This window comes from Misgurnus anguillicaudatus, chromosome 20 (assembly GCF_027580225.2).
Source record: "Misgurnus anguillicaudatus chromosome 20, ASM2758022v2, whole genome shotgun sequence".
NCBI classification, from domain to species: domain Eukaryota; kingdom Metazoa; phylum Chordata; class Actinopteri; order Cypriniformes; family Cobitidae; genus Misgurnus; species Misgurnus anguillicaudatus.
The window spans coordinates 34521298-34539789 of NC_073356.2; the positions used below are offsets into that span (position 1 = coordinate 34521298).

General features: G+C 35.1%; 1 protein-coding gene and 1 long non-coding RNA gene across 5 annotated transcripts in view; one reads left to right on the forward strand and one right to left on the reverse strand.

Moving 5' to 3' along the window:
* Positions 1-18492, reverse strand: part of fam135b (family with sequence similarity 135 member B) — a 79747-nt gene that overhangs the window by 31142 nt on the left and 30113 nt on the right. For both annotated transcript variants that reach the window (XM_055220129.2, XM_055220128.2), the window contains exons 5-8: positions 16398-16468; positions 14635-14808; positions 12465-12591; positions 3151-3304 (exon numbers count right to left, since the gene is read on the reverse strand). In XM_055220129.2, the coding sequence (XP_055076104.2) occupies positions 3151-3304; positions 12465-12591; positions 14635-14808; positions 16398-16468 (526 nt within the window). The remainder of the gene's footprint in view (positions 1-3150; positions 3305-12464; positions 12592-14634; positions 14809-16397; positions 16469-18492) is intronic.
* LOC129455410 (uncharacterized) overlaps positions 1-18492 on the forward strand; it is a 32382-nt gene that overhangs the window by 13076 nt on the left and 814 nt on the right. For 2 of the 3 annotated variants that reach the window (XR_012359827.1, XR_012359829.1), the window contains exons 6-9: positions 3023-3113; positions 14347-14462; positions 14605-14837; positions 16419-16585. This is a non-coding gene — a long non-coding RNA (uncharacterized lncRNA). The remainder of the gene's footprint in view (positions 1-3022; positions 3114-14346; positions 14463-14604; positions 14838-16418; positions 16586-18492) is intronic. The other variant, XR_012359828.1, reaches the window with a different exon arrangement.

An 18492-nucleotide genomic window follows, 5' to 3' on the forward strand; every position in this document is an offset into this window, starting at 1 on the left:
ATTACCATCTGATATTATCTCTGTACTCACAGTGTAAAAGCAACAATTCCTGAGATATTGATATTAGCTTTAGGCAATAAAAATGTTATATCTACATATATTTTAATTTTAATTAAGTTAAACAATTTCAACAAGTTATTTCAACTTATCACAAGCCAAAACTTAAAATAGTAGGTTGTTTTAACTTCATGCTGCATTTTTTTAAATGCTAAAATATAATTGTTCTTAACCATGAATTTTTAAATTTACTGTTTTACAAGAAAGCCAGAAACTTTGTATTATTTTTTATTTATATGCCCAATTTCAGTTAATTATTGCAGTCCTTAAAAGAAAAATAAGTTTGAATATTAGGCCCAATTCATTTCTGACTTCTGAGGAAAGTTGAATGTGCCGACTGAAATTTGGGTATAAAATGTGAATTCAATTTGATCACTTCTGTTCAAAACCTTTAAAAAGAAAAGATTTCACATTAATGCATTTTATGTTGCTGAATGATCTCTGAGACAAATGGTGGTCTAATAAATTTGTTATGCACTGTATATAAATCAGAGACACACACACATTGGATAAAAACAATTTTGCTTTTAAGCAATAGTTCACCCACAAATAACAATTCTGTCATTTCCTTAATACAAAGGTTCAAACCTGAAAATGTCTAAGTAAGATTTCAGGGTCAGAAGTATTTTTTTTGTAAATTGTGAGCCTGGACCACACAACCAGTCATAAGTAGCATATTTAGTAGTATATTTGTAGCAATAGCCAACAATACACTGTATGGTCAAAATTTTATATTTTTTATGCCAAAAATCATTATGATATTAACCCTTTAACTGGCACATCCCTTTTTGGGTGGGGCTGAAAAGCTTATGTACATTAACTCATTCCCTGCCAGCATTTTTTGAAAAGTTTTTTGCGATTTTCACAACAGTTTCACAAAATGCCTTCCAGGAAATATTTTTTCTAGAAATATATAAACATACAAATATATCAAATGATAGAACATACCCTGTGCTTTTAAACAAAGAAAACGTGAACATTTCATCATATCTATATTTTTCTCAATGGGTCGTGTCTTGAGTTTTTGACTCGTTTAGAAGCGTCTCTTGACTGCTTCAGAATGGAAGTCAATGGCCATGCACAAACATGTCATTAAAACAACACTTAACGTTCATTTTCAAAACTGTGCTACTCACAGTGTGGTTCGTGGTGTTCGTTGATGATTAAAAACAAGTTGTGAAGCGAAATACAGTTTCTGTCGTGTTTTATTTTTGCATTTTGTAAAATTCCATTGACTTCTCTGGAAGACTCATTGCTCGCTGATATATCACTCCGCCGCCGGGAAACAGAAAAGGGTCTGTTTACATGTGGTTGTAGTTTTTTCGCTCGGTTTCTCTCAGAAGAAATGTTCCCCATATTTGTAGTGCTGGACCAGAATATTCGAATATTCGTTCCGTGGGTTGACATTCGATTTTCAGTTTTGAGATTCGAATATATATATAAATATTTTACAGCGTTAATGCAGAGCTTTTGCCAAGCAGGAAGTGCGCTTCATGCTCCCGCTCTATAGGTGGCGCAGAGAGACCAACATCCATAGCCAACAGCCACCAAACGACACCAGTGGAAGAGATCGCCTTGAACGTAAAGCGCGCTTCCTGCTTTGGCATTTTTTTGGCATTCTGGGGTTTCTGCAAAATATCTTCTTTATTGTTCTGCTGATGAAAAAAAACATATTGGATGGTGTAAGTGTTATAAATAAACTTGATTTTGAAAGTATGCTACCGTTTTATTACAGTTTGTTGGACTACGTTCATTCATGCTTCAGACTCAAATATAGAGCGGAAGTATTAGTATATACGCGGTTGTGAGGTATCTGAAAAAATAGTTCCACTATAGCAAATAACACGGATTGAAATCATACATTGCGCCAATATATTTGTTTTTAATCATCAACGAACACCACGACCCACTCGGTGAGTAGTACAGTTTTGAAAATGAATGTTAAGTGATGTTTTAATGACATGTTTGTGCATGGTCATTGACTTCCATTCTGAAGCAGTCAAGAGACGCTTCTAGATGAGTCGAAAAGTCAAGACTCGACCCATTGTCAAAATTTCTGTGTCCATCACTGTTTATCCAAAACAAACCAGACTCAAAGTGTTAAATACCGGAATTATCCTTTAATTGGCTCTTCAAAGGCAGGGAAAAAGTTAATACAACTCGGGCATTTTCTGGTCTAGAAGCTTAATCTTGGTCTTGTTTTAACGAAGACACTTTAAAAATTTTCACAGAAGTGTCTGGAGGTATAAATATAAAATAAAAAATTATTATAGCAGCTTCTATTTATTGTTATAAATAAAAATAATGCAATTTTTTACTAACAACAGCCACTAGGTGTCAACAGTTTGCTGCATACTCTTGTCACAAATTAATAAATTACTGTCACTGCATTATTATTATTATTATTATTGCTTAAATGTTTTGAAATATGAAAACTATATTCATAGACCTTTCCAATGATATATAGTTTGTTGTGATAGATTAAAATTTACATGCAAAAAGTAAACTCTGGTGTCCATGTTCCATAAAGATATGTTGTAAATTTCCTAACGTAAATATAAAAAAACCCGTAACATTAGTTATATGTGTTGCTAAGGACTTCATTTGTACAACTTTAAAGATAATTTTCTCAATATTTCGATTTTTTGCACCGTTTTGTTTTTTTATAGTTATATCTCGAACAAATATCGTCCCTATCCTAACCAACCATAGATCAATATAAAGCTTTTTTTAAGCTTTCATGTGATATAAAATCTCAATTTAGATAAATTAACCATTATAACTGGTTTTGTTGTCCATGGTCACAATTACAAAGAAATCTAAATAATATATGGTGTCAGGTAAAACATGTGAACTAAGTGTATGATCATGTTTTTGGATTACTGTATTTTTGTCCTTCAAACTGTGCTTTGACTTTGTATGTTGTGGATAATTTTGTCTCCATTGCTGTCTCCTTGTTCCACAGAAAAACAGAAAGGTTTATTTGCCGAATAACTGATGACAGGAATTTCATTTTTGAGTGAACTCTCCCGACTACTGTACAAAAGGATACACAAGTAAGTGAGAACATTACATAAGACGTTGTGTTCGTACCCGTTTCTATGCGCTGGAGTTGAGGACTCTCCTTCATGAGTGCCGTGTAATACGAGCGCAGACCTCTGTGAGCGGCCAGCAACAGTTTACAGATGTGTCTGTGCCACGTGTAAGCTCTCTGAAGACAGTTCTCCGATGGCACGTAAAAACTGCCCTACAAACACACACACAGGACATGGAAGTCAGAGGTCAGACTTTACGGTGTGTCACATTTCTCCCCTGTTATTTCGGCTCAGACATAACCGGCTGTCATAAACACAGAACAAAGCCTTTCTCAGATGCAGGAACCTACAACTTCAGTTCGCGAGCTACTTTTGAGTTCTCATAAACACTTATTACATGAAAACACACATGCACGTCAGGCGGTGGCATTTAGATGAAAATTGTTTTGCTCTTTCATAGCTTACTTTAGCATCGACATGAGATTTATGGAAATCTTTAATCTGGTTTTTGATTGCAAATCTCTTCAGAAACTCAAAAGGCACAACTGAGATGCACGTGTAAGCAAACATTTCCTTTTGCAATTCATTTAATTTCATTTCTGTCAATAAGAGCCAATTTATTATTTAAGTTTTCTTATTACGTCTTTTTTTGAATCTCATATCATTTATACGTGTTGTGTAAAGTGATCTGGTTGTAGAAATTATGAGCAGCTGTTAATTTATTTTGGCCCGAAGCTCAATAATTAAATGAAGATCAAAAGCAGGGTAAACTTAAGCACAGTCAGTTTCCCTGCTGTAAAACATAGACATTTGTATACGTGGCGCTCGCTTATAGAGGAACACATGCTTTAAGAGTACAGTACATACAAAGTCGCTTTAGGGAAGTCGCGCCACTAGGCGGCCATGTTTTCAATGTCTCCATGCAGTTATTTCAGACTAAACTCCTATCTACTTAAATGGGGAAAGACAGATATCTCTAAAATCATGTGCTAAAATCACAATAAAACAACAGATTTCTGACCTAAAATGAACCATAACTATTGTTTCTTAAAGGAATAGGCCATTTTCTTAAAAGAAAAATCCAGATAATTTACTCACCACCATGTCATCCAAAATGTTGATGTCTTTCTTTGTTCGGTCGAGGAGAAATTGTGTTTTTTGAGGAAAACATTGCAGGATTTTTCTCATTTTGATGGACTTTGGTGGAGCCCAACATTTGGTACTTGGCTCAACACTTGGCAGTTTTTTTCAGCGGAGTTTCAAGGGACTGTGAACGGTCCCAGGCGAGGCGTGGGGGTCTTGTCTGGCGAAACGATTGTCATTTTTGACAAGAAAAATTAAAAATATGCACTTTTAAAGCACAATTTCTTGTCTAGGGCCGGTCATGAAAGCGTCAGCATGACCTCACGCAATACGTCATGACGTCAAGAGGTCACAGAGGACGAACGCGAAACTCCGCCCCAGTGTTTACGAATGTGTTGAAAGAGGACCGTTCTGACGTTGTTGTATGTGGAATGATACTAATTAATGTCTTTGTGTCATTTTATTGTTTAAAATGGTCCGCAAATGTGCTTTTTATATATGTAACACGTGACCTCCCTACGTCACTGCGCATTTACGTTAGGTCGCGCTGGACCGGACTTACGAGGGGTTGTGGTTTAGAAGTGCATATTTTTTGTTTTTCTTGTCAAAAATGACAACCGTTTTGCTGGATGGGACCCTTGTGCCTCGTTTGGGATCGTTTGTAGTCCTTTGAGACTCCGTTGAAAAAAACTGTTACGTGTTAAGTGTTGGTGTCCATTAAAGTCCATTAGAGTGAGAAAAGTCCTGCAATGTTTTCCTCAAGAAACATAGTTTCTTCTCGACTGAACAAAGAAAGACATCAACATTTTGGATGACATGGTGGTGAGTAAATTATCTGGATTTTTCTTTTAAGAAAATGGAATATTACTTTAAACCTTCAAAACTTTAAAATGAATGCAAGTAATAAACTTTCAGCATGAGGATGCAATTGTCCGCGATAGATATGTGTTGTATACGCTGTTTGATAGGGATGTGAAGACGCATCGTGCTGAGGACCGGAGCGCGTCCTCATAGAAAATACGCAAAGAGAGAAATCCAAATGTGCACGTCACACATGAGCAACGGGTTACAAAATGCTTGCACTGTGTAAAATGGTCTCTAATTGCAGCCGCATCAGGAACACTATGATGACAGAAGTAAACAGAAAGATCGGCTCATGAGATCGGCAAATTTAGCGAGTGCCGGTCGCGTCATTTAATGCCGTTATCGGCCGATTACGATCGGCGGCCGATCGATCGGAGCATCCCTACAAAATAATTTTTTTTAGCAATGAAATAGGTGCACTTTAATAATTACAGCCAATTACAGACGTCACGTGAGTTTTTCATTAATGTGTAAAATAGCAATCAAATCATTAATAAACGCTTCCTTTTTATCTCTGTAGTCTATAAGAATAGGCCGTATAAAAGGTTTTGTTTGACGTTGACGTTAATAATTATTATTAGAGTATGAAGGGTAAATAAATAAATAAAATTGGTCCATGACGCCCCTGTTCATAGTAATATGATTGCTTAATCTTTTTTTATTCAGTTTCTTCAGTACATCTTCACAGTAGTATCTGTACTGAATCCACTGAACTGGACACGATTGTGATTGTTTACAAAATGTAATAATCCATTTTATTTGATTTACAGCAACTGAGGATTCACTCTACTATGTTTAATGTTACTATGTCTAATAGATAAATCTCTGTATAAGCATCGGTGAGCTGTGAAATTATGATTGTAATGGGAAAATCGTCATTATTTCCTCTCCAAACCGGCAGGACTTTTAGTCTCACATTGAAGTACTGTCATAAGGTCATGGTTTAACTGCAACTTTCCACTGCGGTCCTGAAACTGATGTATGTTTTAACCGTTAGGTGGCACAGTCCAGTTTGAATCTACATGTATGTTGTACCTGATATGACCTATTGGCATTTTCAATTAAATAAATGTAGATACCTAACCCGTTTCTGAAGGTAAAACTACGAGCTTTAGTAACACTCTAAAATAAGGTTATATTTGTTAACATTGGTGAATGCTTTAGCTAACATGATTTAACAATGAATACAACATTTTTTAGCTTAGTTGATGTTAATTACAGCATTTACTAATACATTTATAAAATCAAAAGTTGTAACTGTTAACATTAGTTCATCCACAATGAATTAACATGAACAATTTTATTGTTAATAAGTGCTGAAAACTATTGCTCATGTTTGTTAATGCATTAACTAATGTTAACAAATACAACCTTGTAAAGTGTTACCCAAGCTATTTCTGATTGTAAAATGTTATATAACTAATAGAAATAAAGTGTCAGGTCAAATCCAATAAATAAATCTAACACTTGGTAGTGTTATGATGACTGAGCACTGTCATATTAAACACAGTGGGTCTCTATATAAACTGCATACCTAAGTGTATGTGTTTTTTAAAGTGTAAAGCGTGTGTCTGAAGTCTTTCATTATATGTTTAAAGCTTTGTAATCTACCATCCCTTTGACACACACTTAAACAGATGCATACCTTTCGGTCTCCCTCTCTTACTCTCATATATACACGGCAACATCTGTTCTGTGCTTTCTATTGAAATTTCTGAAATGTTAGTTTTACCTGTGACAGGTTTAACAATACATGCAAGTCAGCAACACAGTTGCATACTTCAATCTGGCACCAGAGGTCATAGTTTGAGGTTTTACAGTCGAGTAGCTCTCACCTTGCCTGATGTGATGTTATATAGTGCTCCCAAAACGTTTTGTACATCAAATTGTGTATGAATGTCACTGCATTACAGTAGTTACAGTAGCAAGATATCAAACCAAGTGACAATTATTTGAATGAGAAGTTAAAGGTGCTGTATGTAGATTTTAGCGGCATCTAGGGGTGAGATTGCAAATTGCAACCAACAGCTCAGTCCATCGCTCAAAAGGCATAGAGAAGCTACGGTAGCTGCTACAGGACAAACATGTCATTGTCTGAGACAACATAGTGACGAAAAAGCGCTCTGTTGAGCAGTTTGTCAGTTTAGGGCTACTGTAGAAACATGACGGCACTAAATGGCGACTTCCATGTAAGGGGACCCGTGTTGTATGTAGATAAAAACGTCATACTCTAATTGAATAAAAACAATACAGTGCATTATGCAAGGTCTTTATACACCACTGAAAATACAGTTATGTATATTATATTCAACATGATCTCACGGAAAGTCGTGTTATAGTCACGCAAAATTTGATTAATGTATTTGTTTCCATGGCACAAAATGAGTAAAAAAAAGACTTTCTTACACTGCAAAAAATGCAATTTTCAAGAAAAAAAATATTTGTATTTTGCTTGTTTTAAGTAAAAATATCTAAAAAAATTTAAATTAAGACGCTTTTTCTTGATGAGCAAAACGACCCAAGAAAATAAGTCTAGTTTTTAGACCAAAAATATCAAATTTAAGTGATTTTGTGCATAAAACAAGCAAAAAATCTGCCAATGGGGTAAGCGAAAAATCTTGAAAATTTTTCTTAAACACTAAATTCAAGAAAAATTCAAGAAAATGCCCCATTGGCAGATTTTTTTGCTTGTTTTATGCACAAAATCACTTAAATTTGATAATTTGATAATAAAAATCTAAGACAGAGCATTTTTAAATTAAGATGTATTTTCTTGATGAGCAAGATTTGCTAAGAAAATTTGTCTAGTTTTTAGACAACAAATATACAATTTAAGTGAATTCATGCTTAAAACAAACAAACAAACAAAAAAATCTGCCAATGGGATGAGAAAAATGTTTACTTTTTTCTTAGACACTTAATTCAAGAAAAAATGTCTCACCCCATTGGCAGATATTTTGCTTGTTTTGTTCACGAATTCACTTAAATTGCCTTATTGAAATAGACTAATTGACTTAAAGACTTTGGTCATTTTGCTCATCAAGAAAATACATCTTGATTTAAGAAATTGTAGATATTTGTACAAAAAACAAGATAAAAACTACGTAAGAAAGTAATTTTTGCATGCCATTCTATAAATAGTTTTTCGTGTCCGTGGCACGACTTTCTTTCTCGTGTCATTTTATGTATTGTTTTCTCATAGTTTTTTCCTATTTTCTTACCATTGTCGGTTGGGGTTAGATTTTGGGTTTTGGTTCGAATGTACTTTTTTGTCTTGGTTTCTACATGTTTTTCTTCGGCTTTTAAAAAACTATTCTCACCTGGAGTTGGGGTTTGGATGTCTAAAAATGTAACAGAAAGTGATTCTAACCCCAACCCCAAGCGACAATGGTAAGAAAATTGGACAATACATAAAATGAAACGAAAAAGAAAGTGTCAGGATCCTGTCGGAATCATGTCTTAAATTATATCTAGTCTTTGTGACAGGGTCCTGGCAGTACCATGTTTTATGTGGGAAATGCGTGGTTTTAGTATTGATTTATTCTGACCACGCATTTTCCGGGTCTCGTCTCTTTTTACCCGCTCTCTTACTTGTCATTGATTTCAGCTGTGTCCTTCATTAGTTGTCCCTATTTATTGTCCTTGTCTTTGATGTTCTGTGCACGTTCGTCTTGTCGTTTTCCTGTGTCTTTTATCTGTGAGTATCGAGAGTATCTAATCTAATCTAGTCTAGTCTGTTATAGGTTGTGTATAGTTTATTGTTTGTTTTATGTCTAGTTTAGTGTAACTTTAGTTTGCATTTACCCTGTCTTGTTTTGCCCCCTCGTGGGTTTTGTTTTCCCTGTTTGTGTAATAAATTTCTTATTTTGTTACGTCTGCATTTGGGTTCGTTTCTTGTTAAATCCTCACAGAAAGTTGTGCAAAAGACACGACAAACTATTTATAGAAATTTGTGGGACTTACACAAAAAAGACATATGTGCGTTAGGCACCAAAAAAGGTGGACACAAATAAATTAATCAAGTTTTGTGTGACTATAACACGATTTTCCATGAGATCAGTCTGCTTATATTGCATTTCTGTCAATAGATCCTCCTAAAATGTACAAACTACACCTTTAAATAAAAAAAAATGGCCATAGTTAGTGTGATAGGACATCTGTGTGAATTTTATAAACGGGTTTGGTTGTTGTTGTTTTTTTATTGTAAATTTGTCACTGCGAGGTGTGCAACCCAAAGTGCTGTACATCAGACAAGTAAACAGTACAAAATAAAAGTAAAAAATGTATACCACTCTATTGGGGATGTTTATATCTACTAGTTATTTCAGTAAGTTATTAAAATATGTCTCAGAGCATATTTTGTTTACAAATGCCACGTGTTGTTATATTTTATTTAGTGCTGAGCAAAGATTAATCACATACAAAATAAAAGTGAACTTTTGCCCAATATATGTGTGTGTACTGTGTGTAATTATTATGTATATTTAAACACACACACACACACACACACACACACACATACATGTATACATACATTTTTATTGTTAATATATAATATAGAAAATATAAAAATATAAATAAATATATATACACATGTAAATGTTTCTTAAATACATACATGAATTTGTGTGTATTTATATATACATAATAATTACAAAAAGCGCACACTCATATATTATGCAAAAAATCACTTTTATTTTGTATAAGATTAATCGCGATTAATCTTTGCCCAGCACTAATTATATTTAATGCAATGACATGTTTGCCCTGCGTGTCTAAATTGCTTTGTTTCCGGCATCTCTTTATTTTTCGTATTTTCTTTATTCCATCTAAAGCTGCTTTGTAAAAATGCAAAATTGTGAAAAGCGCTATACAAACAAATTTTTATCACATTTTTGTGCCCACTGTATGCATTTTGTTAATCAAAGCTACTTTGCAAAGAGACAGAAATTGAAACCTAATTCCTTAAAGATCTGAAAGGTTAAGAATGTGGATTTAAAAAGCATCATATTACAACACTATAATTAAAAAGTGCTGAGTCTGGTGAGCTCTTAAACTCTTATAGGACGGAGAAAGCAAGAGGGAGAGACGCTTGCTCTACATGTCTGAGGCAGTTAAATCTGAGCTTGTTACCTATGATCAAACACAGACTCCCTTCCAGCAACACACTGTACTTAATAAAATCCCCTGCAGGTGGGGTGTTAACACAGGAACCCTACAGCGAGACGAGACCGGCTTACAGTTTCCTGCTTTAATGGATTTCTCCACAGGCCAATTGGGAAGAAAGGTCTTTGTGCACAGTGTAGTAGACAGACAGATTGTCTATATAGGTGACAGTATTCACACTATATATGCCTAAATTGGTTTAGATACATTTCTGTATTTCCTTTAAAGCAAAATAAGGCATCCATGGTTAAAAATACTTTATTGCATGTACTACTGTACAAATATTGGAAAGAAAACACATGTGGGGTTAATCAATAAACCTATGCTGGGTTGTTTCAACTTATGGTTAACAACAACCCAGCATACAGGTTTATTTTTAACCCAACATGTGTTCTGTCCAATATTTACCCAGCATTGGGTTAAAAATAACCCAGCCGAATTTAGAGTGTAATATTTTGTATGTGTATATACTGTTATGTATATATATATATCAGTCCGTCTGGTGAATGGCAATTTTATGGCTAAGATGTATGTATAGAATTGTAACCAACAAATGTTACATATTGCAGCTTTAAGCAATAATGAGTTCATATTTTAAAGGGGACATTTCACAAGACTTTTTTAAGCTGCGAAATAAAACTTGTGCCATTTTGGGTGTTTCCTTTTAAATGCAAATGAGCTGATCTCTGCACTAAATGGCAGTGTTGGATAGTGCAGATTAAAGGAATATTCTACTCATTTTCAATATTAAAATATGTTATTACCTTAACTAAGAATTGTTGATACATCCCTCTATCATCTGTGTGCGTGCACGTAAGCGCTGGAGCGCGCTGCGACGCTTCGATAGCATTTAGCTTAGCCCCATTCATTCAATGGTACCATTTAGAGATAAAGTTAGAAGTGACCAAACACATCAACGTTTTTCCTATTTAAGACGAGTAGCTATACGAGCAAGTTTGGTGGTACAAAACAAAACGCAGCGCCCCTCCAAGCGGATCCAAAAGAGGAACTACATTTCATGGCGCAATAGCACTTTTGTGAGTACTTCGACTCGCCTGAAAAGTCCGCTCCTCTTCTCACTCTCATAATGGGAGAGGGAGGGTGTTACTGCGCCAAGTCGAAGTACTCCCAAAAGTGCCATTACGCCACACAATATAGTTCCTCTTTTAAATACGCTTAGAAAAGCGCTACGTTTTATTTTGTACCACCAAACTTGCTCGTATAACTACTCGTCTTAAATAGGAAAAACGTTGATGTGTTTGGTCACTTCTAACTTTATCTCTAAATGGTACCATTGAATGAATGGGGCTAAGCTAAATGCTATCGAAGCATCGCAGCGTGCTCCAGCGCTTACGTGCACACACACAGATGATAGAGGGATGCATCAACAATTCTTAGTTAAGGTAATAACATATTTTAATATTGAAAATGAGTAGACTATTCCTTTAAGGGGTGGTATTATCCCCTTCTGACATCACAAGGGGAGCCAAATTTCAATGATCTAATTTTTCACATCATTGCAGAAAATGGTTTACCAAAACTAAGTTACTGGGATGATCTTTTTCACATTTTCTAGGTTGATAGAAGCACTGGGGACCCATTTATGGCACTTGGAAAGGTGCCATAGAATGAAAAACTGTATTTACTTAGACATAGATGGTTAATAAAAAGTCTGTACATGGTAATGACATATTGTGAGCCTTAAACACGATTGTTTCCTCCTTATGTAAACCATGTGCATGCAAAAAACCTAGAAAACAGGCCATCAAACACGCCCCAAACGTTAAATTACACTTTAAATTAAGTACAATGTTGTTACAATGCAAAAAACAAAATTGTGAGCTATATGTTAGTTAATGCTATATGGTAGCGAACTTACCACTCATTAACAATCTCCAAACAATTCATTATTTCTCAAAATCTGTATCTTCGTCTTACACAGGCTCAAAGTCTGTTTACACACACAGATAGCTACTGCTGAACTGCTCTGAGAATCAGCCAATCAGAGCAGAGCTCAACATTTTTATTCATGACCCTTTCAAATAAGGTAATAATAGACCATTTCTTCTAAAGACAAATCCTAGGATTGTAAATGGACATGAAAAAGCATCCATGGATATTTTTTTGCAATTAATAAAGTCACATATCATCTATGAAGATATCAGAGAACAAATTAACATATTATTTCAGTGCATTCTTTGGCACCTTTAAATGTATTAACAACAAGTTATTTTGATCAGATTGAATGTGTAAAGTTACCTCTGTTGGAACAGGTTTGCAATACCCTGCCCCGAACATCAGATTCTCTACTGACATCATTGAAGGCGGGGCCTCTGTCTCCGGAGAGCCTATACCCAGCCACGCCCCCTTACCGCTCCGTGCAAAACTTTGAGAAAAAGAAAAGCAAATGTTATTTTCGGTGGGTTGAGCAATGTTTGACCTCTTAGGGCTCTATATTACACCTGGCGCAATGCAGCGCAAGGCGCGACGCAAGTGTCTTTTGCTAGTTTCCACCCTGCGCAATTATGATTTTTACATTTAGTGCCACGTTGTTTAAATAGCAAATGCATTTGTGCCCCCTTTTGCGCCCATGGGCGTTCTGGTCTGAAAACGAGGTGTGTTCAGGTGCATTGTTGGCGCGTTGCTATTTTGAGGCAACTAAAATAGACTACCCCATTGACCAACAAAAACCTGCTCTAAAGTCTAAAGTCAATGGCGCAAAATGTTTTTTGTTATTTAAAGAGCGCATTAGTAATATGCGCCTATAAACAAGACGACAACACGGGTTTGCTTATCACATACATGAATGCGCAGCAGCACAAAAATGCTTTTAAATATGAAAGATTAAAGGATTGAATGTAAAAGATTATTATTGAGTCTCTTGGACATAAATGAGGACTAATTATGAGACGTTAGAAGGCTTAATTTGCAGCCTGGTAAGTAAATAAATGCTTTGCTTTAAACAAATGCATCTGTTTTTTTTAAACATGCTACCTCACAGATTTATTGTATATGTTGACTCTGTACCTGTGGATATGGTGAGATAAGAAACATTTTTAAGTAATGCTTAAAAAAACTTGTGACGCTGTCCAAGTGCTGAAACGTGCAGAGAACCGTTTGTAAATTCTTTATCTCCTGTTTGTTACAAATAAAGTATTTTTAGAGTACAAACCTTTTCTTACATGTAAATTATTTTTTTATGATATTGGATAGCCATACATTTAAAGCAACTAAAAGCCTGCTTTTTTACTTCCATGACTAAAAGAAAACGGGTTTTAAAGGTTTTAATAAAAAAATAAAAGTTTCAATACAAGTGAAAAGCAACACAATTATTTAACATTAATCTTAAACTGGGGATCTTCTTCCTCCGCTTAGTTTTTCAGTTTACAAAGTCCGTCATCTAAATAGGGTTTGACACAGTGCCAGCACAACTGGCTTTTAAAGGGGATGAGAGCTAAGACTCTCATTGGTTTATTGCACATTACACCCAAAATACTCCCATTACTCATTTACAAAATAGGACCAACCTTTTTCGACCATGCGCTCGGCGCACAAACAATTTTTCCGTCATTAAATTAGCAAAAGTGGATTCGGACACGCCCATTTAGACGTCGCGCTGTGAGCATTAGACAATGCACTTAGATCATTAAAATAAGGCCCATAATCTGCAGGAAAATTCATCAACAAAAGCAATTATACAGCGTGTTTATCTAAAACGAGACGAACTGTAACACGACAATCCTGTGCTCGCCAAAGACGCCTCAATGTCAGATTTGGCAGATAAAGCCGTTTGTCTTTTCTTTAAGATGCTTTCCACTAATGAGGCTTTTGTTCTTTAAAATCCATTTTACAGCTGACAAAGACACACACAGACTGGGTTTGACCGCTATCTTAGAAGATGTTTTCGAAAGATTTAATTTACCTCCAAGACACTGGGATCCAAGAGACAGATCAAAAAAAAAGGTAACATGTTGGCATGACCACAAGAGATGTCCAACTGGTATAGTTTGGAGTGAATATTTCTATCCAAACCTGAACAGTCGGGAAACTATTGCCTTGTCATTTTACGGCATGTTTGTTGTCTACGTGGCTTGTTGACATTGTTGGAATATAATTTTAATGTTTTCTATTTGCTTCACAGGCTTTAAAAACATGTCACACAGCAAAACTCCAAACTGCACTGATTTTGGCACAAACAGCAACCGAATTCAGATCGCTGGTAAAACACGCTAGCAGATAAGATATTCCCTGTTTGTGGTGAGAATCATTTTAAATTGTCTAATCCCTATTAACAGATTACATTGAATTGATAATGTGGTTTGGGAACATATGCTCCAAATGTTTCACATGTGCCCATTTTAAGTACACCTTTGCATAAGTACCTTTGTTTAATGTTTAGTAAATGAGGACAGCATCAGTAAGGTTTCACCTGATCAACGGCTGGTGCAGCGCCACCAGGGCGGCGTGAATGGAGACGGAGATCACAGACAGGTGGAAGTAATCGAACATGACGGGCAGATGATGGTGAAGGCCGTGGTGTGGATGAAAGTGAAGACCCAACGTCCTGCTGCTAATCAGAGGCACAGAGGAGATATCTGCCAACCTAAAGCACACAACATTTACATAAGAAACGTACATTTAGTCAAGCATGTCCAAACTTTAAACTCCTACACTGCAAAAAATTATTTTCAAGAAAAAAATTCTTAGTATTTTTGTCTTGTTTTCAGTACAAATTTATAAAAATTATATAAAATCTAGTTTTTAGACCAAAAATATCAAATGTAAGTGATTTTGTGCAAAAAACAAGCAAAACAATCTTCCAATGGGGTAAGCAAAAAAATCTTGAAAATTTTTGCTTGTTTTTTACACAAAATCACTCAAATTTGATATTTTTGGTCTAAAAACTAGACTTATTTTCTTAGGTTATTTTGCTCATCAACAAAAAGGAACTTAATTTAAGAATTTTTAGATATTTTTACTGAAAACAAGACGAAAATACTAAGATTTTTTTGCTTAAAAATAATTTTTTGCAGTGTATCACTGCAAAAACATGACTTTCTTACTCAGTTTTTTTGTCTTGTTTTAAGTACAAATATCTAAAAATTCTTAAATTAAGATGCAATTTACTTGATGAGCAAAACGACCCAAGAAAATAAGTCTAGTTTTAAGATCAAAAATATAAAATTGAAGTGATTTTGTGCATAAAACAAGCAAAAAAATCTTCTAATGGGGTAAGCAAAAAAATCTTGAACATTTTTCTTAAACACTAAATTCAAGAAAAAATTGCTTACCCATTGGCAGATTTTTTTGCTTGTTTTATGCACAAAATTACTTACATTTTATATTTTTGGTCTAAAACTAGACTTATTTTCTTAGGTCGTTTTGCTCATCAAGAAAAAGCATCTCAATTTAAGAATTTTTAGATATTTTACTGAAAATATTAAGAATTATTTTTCGTAAAAATCTTTTTTTGCAGTGCATGAGCAAAATTACCATACAAATTAGTCTAGTTTTTAGACAAAAAATATAAAATTTAAGGGAATTTAGACATAAAACAAGGAAAAAATCTGCCAATGGTGTTAGGAAAAAAATTCTTACCCCATTGCCAGATTTTTTTGCTTGTTTTAAGCACAAATTCATTTAATGTGCCATTTTGCTCATTAATAAAATGCATCTCGGTTAAAGAATTTTTTGATATTTGTACTTAAAACGAGACAAAACTACTAAGTAAGGAAGTAATTTTTGCAGGGAATTTTATTATTATATTCACAGCTGTAGCATACATTTTACAGTGCATGCTATTTTAATGGTACACTGTCAGAAAACAAAAACATGGTAATAATGGTCCCTAGCTGTCCTTTTGGTGGTACCCTTTCAAAAAGTAATGCCTTACCCTACATCTGAGCAATACTTGTCCTAGCAAACATTGCAAATTATTTTCATGGAAATGTACTTATGGAAAAACCACATCAATTTCACCTGTTGTGGTTTGGGAACATATGCTCCAAATGTTTCACATGTGCCCATTTTAAGTGCAAGTACACCTTTGCATAAGTACCTCAAAGTAAAAAATGTGTACATATCTGTATCAAAATGATACAGGATAAAGGATACTGGACCGTTTTTAGTAAAAAGAATAATTTGCTAAATGTTTTATTGGAGGACTGTATGCAAGAGGAGAGAGATACTCACTGCTGTTCATTGTCTGTGAAGTGCAGATCTAATTTGAGCTGGACGTCCACCTCGCTCATGGCCTCCTCTACCTGAGATAGACGATACGACACCTGTCAATCACAGCTGGCGGCGATCTTTAAAAACTGCTAACTAAGAGCTCTTAGTGGAGTAATGGATAAGATTAAGAGTCATCAGTTCGCTTAACGGTAAGAAAATCTTCATTATCAATCTTGCACAGATTCTAGCGTTTAGTCAGTAAACTAATCGATAGCAGTTAAGGAACTGTCTGGGAAAACTCTAATGCTATTAACAGAAACCTACAAATCTACAAAATGCATGTCTTTATCACAAACGGTGTGGCAAGAGTCAGGTTTTAATTGTTTTAATGCCTAACCCTACACCTAAGCAATACTTGTCCTAGCAAACACTGCAAATTATTTTCATGGCAATGTGCTTATGGAAAAACCACATCAATTTCACCAGCTGTGGTTTGGGAACATATGCTCCAAATGTTTCACATGTGCACATTTTAAGTGCAAGTAAACAAAAACAGATGAATTTACAAGCATCCTGCGTAGATTAACGTAAAAATCCTCCTATATTTGTCCATAAGGTTCCTTAAAGGAAAACACCACAGTTTTTTTAATATTTTACTATGTTCTTGCCTCAACATAGATGAATTAATACATGCCTGTCTTTGCTCGGTGCGTGCACTTAATCTTTGTGCAGCTTGTGGTGAATGTGTTAGCATTTAGACTAGCCCCATTCATTCCTTAGGATCCAAACAGGGATGAATTTAGAAGCCACCAAACACTTCCATGTTTTCTCTATTTTCTCTAAGATTGTTACATGAGTAGTTACACGAGTAAGTATGATGGTACAAAATAAAACGTGGTGATTTTTTAAGCGGATAAAAATCAGAACTATATTGTATGGCAGAAGAGCACTTAGTTTGCAGCACTTCGACCTCGGGCGCAACAATATTGACGGAAGTTTGAGCAAGAGGGGGAGGAGTCAGGAGTGATGATGTTACTGCGCCCAAGGTCGAAGTGCTGCAAACTAAGTGCTCTTCCGACATACAATATAGTTCTCATCTTTATCCGATTAAAAATCACTACGTTATATTTTGTGCCACCATACTTAGCGAATGTGATTTCTGCCGCCAATACGTAGGCAACTCTTCAAAAATCTTTTCGGTTCGGGGATTTTAAATTGTGCAAACGACAACATTTTCAAGACATTTGAGTGGATTTTGATATTTTATATTTTTGGTCTAAAAACCAGACTTATTTTCTTGGGTGGTCGTTTTTCTTTCAAGAAAAAGCATCTTAATTTAAGAATTAGATATTTTTACTGAAAACAAGACAAAAATACTAAGAAAATTATTTCTTGAAAATAATTTTTTGCAGTGTGATGAGCAAAACGACCCAAGAAAATAAGTCTAGTTTCTTGAATTTTCTTTATTTACTGTTTAAAGCTCACTTCGACCTCGGGCGCAGTAATATTGACGGAAATTTGAGCAAGAGGGGGAGTAGTCAGGAGTGATGATGTTACTGCGCGCGAAGTCAAAGTGCTGCAAACTAAGTGCTCTTCCGCCATACAATATAGTTCTCATTTTTTATCCGCTTAAAAAAAAATTGCCGCGTTTTATTTTGTGCCACCATACTTACTAGGGATGCACGATATATCGGCCGACATATCGTTATCGGCCGATAACTGCTTATTTTTAATATTATCGGTTATCGGTCTAATAGCAAAATTAGGCCGATAAATGAAACCCGATAAATGATGGATTATTTTGGTTTGTTGAACCACTTCACTTACTCATTTCTGGCCATGTGGAGTTTTGATTGGTGCTTTCTGTGACATAGCACGAAGATGACACGTGTTGCGGGCTTAAGAAGAGTATGCTAGTCTAGCGCAAAGACAAGATGTCCGCGGTCTGGGAGTTTTTCATTGTGAAATTAATATGAATATTTATCGGCCTACATATATATCGGTTATCCGCCCCCAAATATAAAGAGTTATCGGTATCGACCAAAATTTCCATATCGGTGCATCCCTAATACTTACTCAAGTAACTACTCATGTAACTCATGTCTTTAAATAGGGA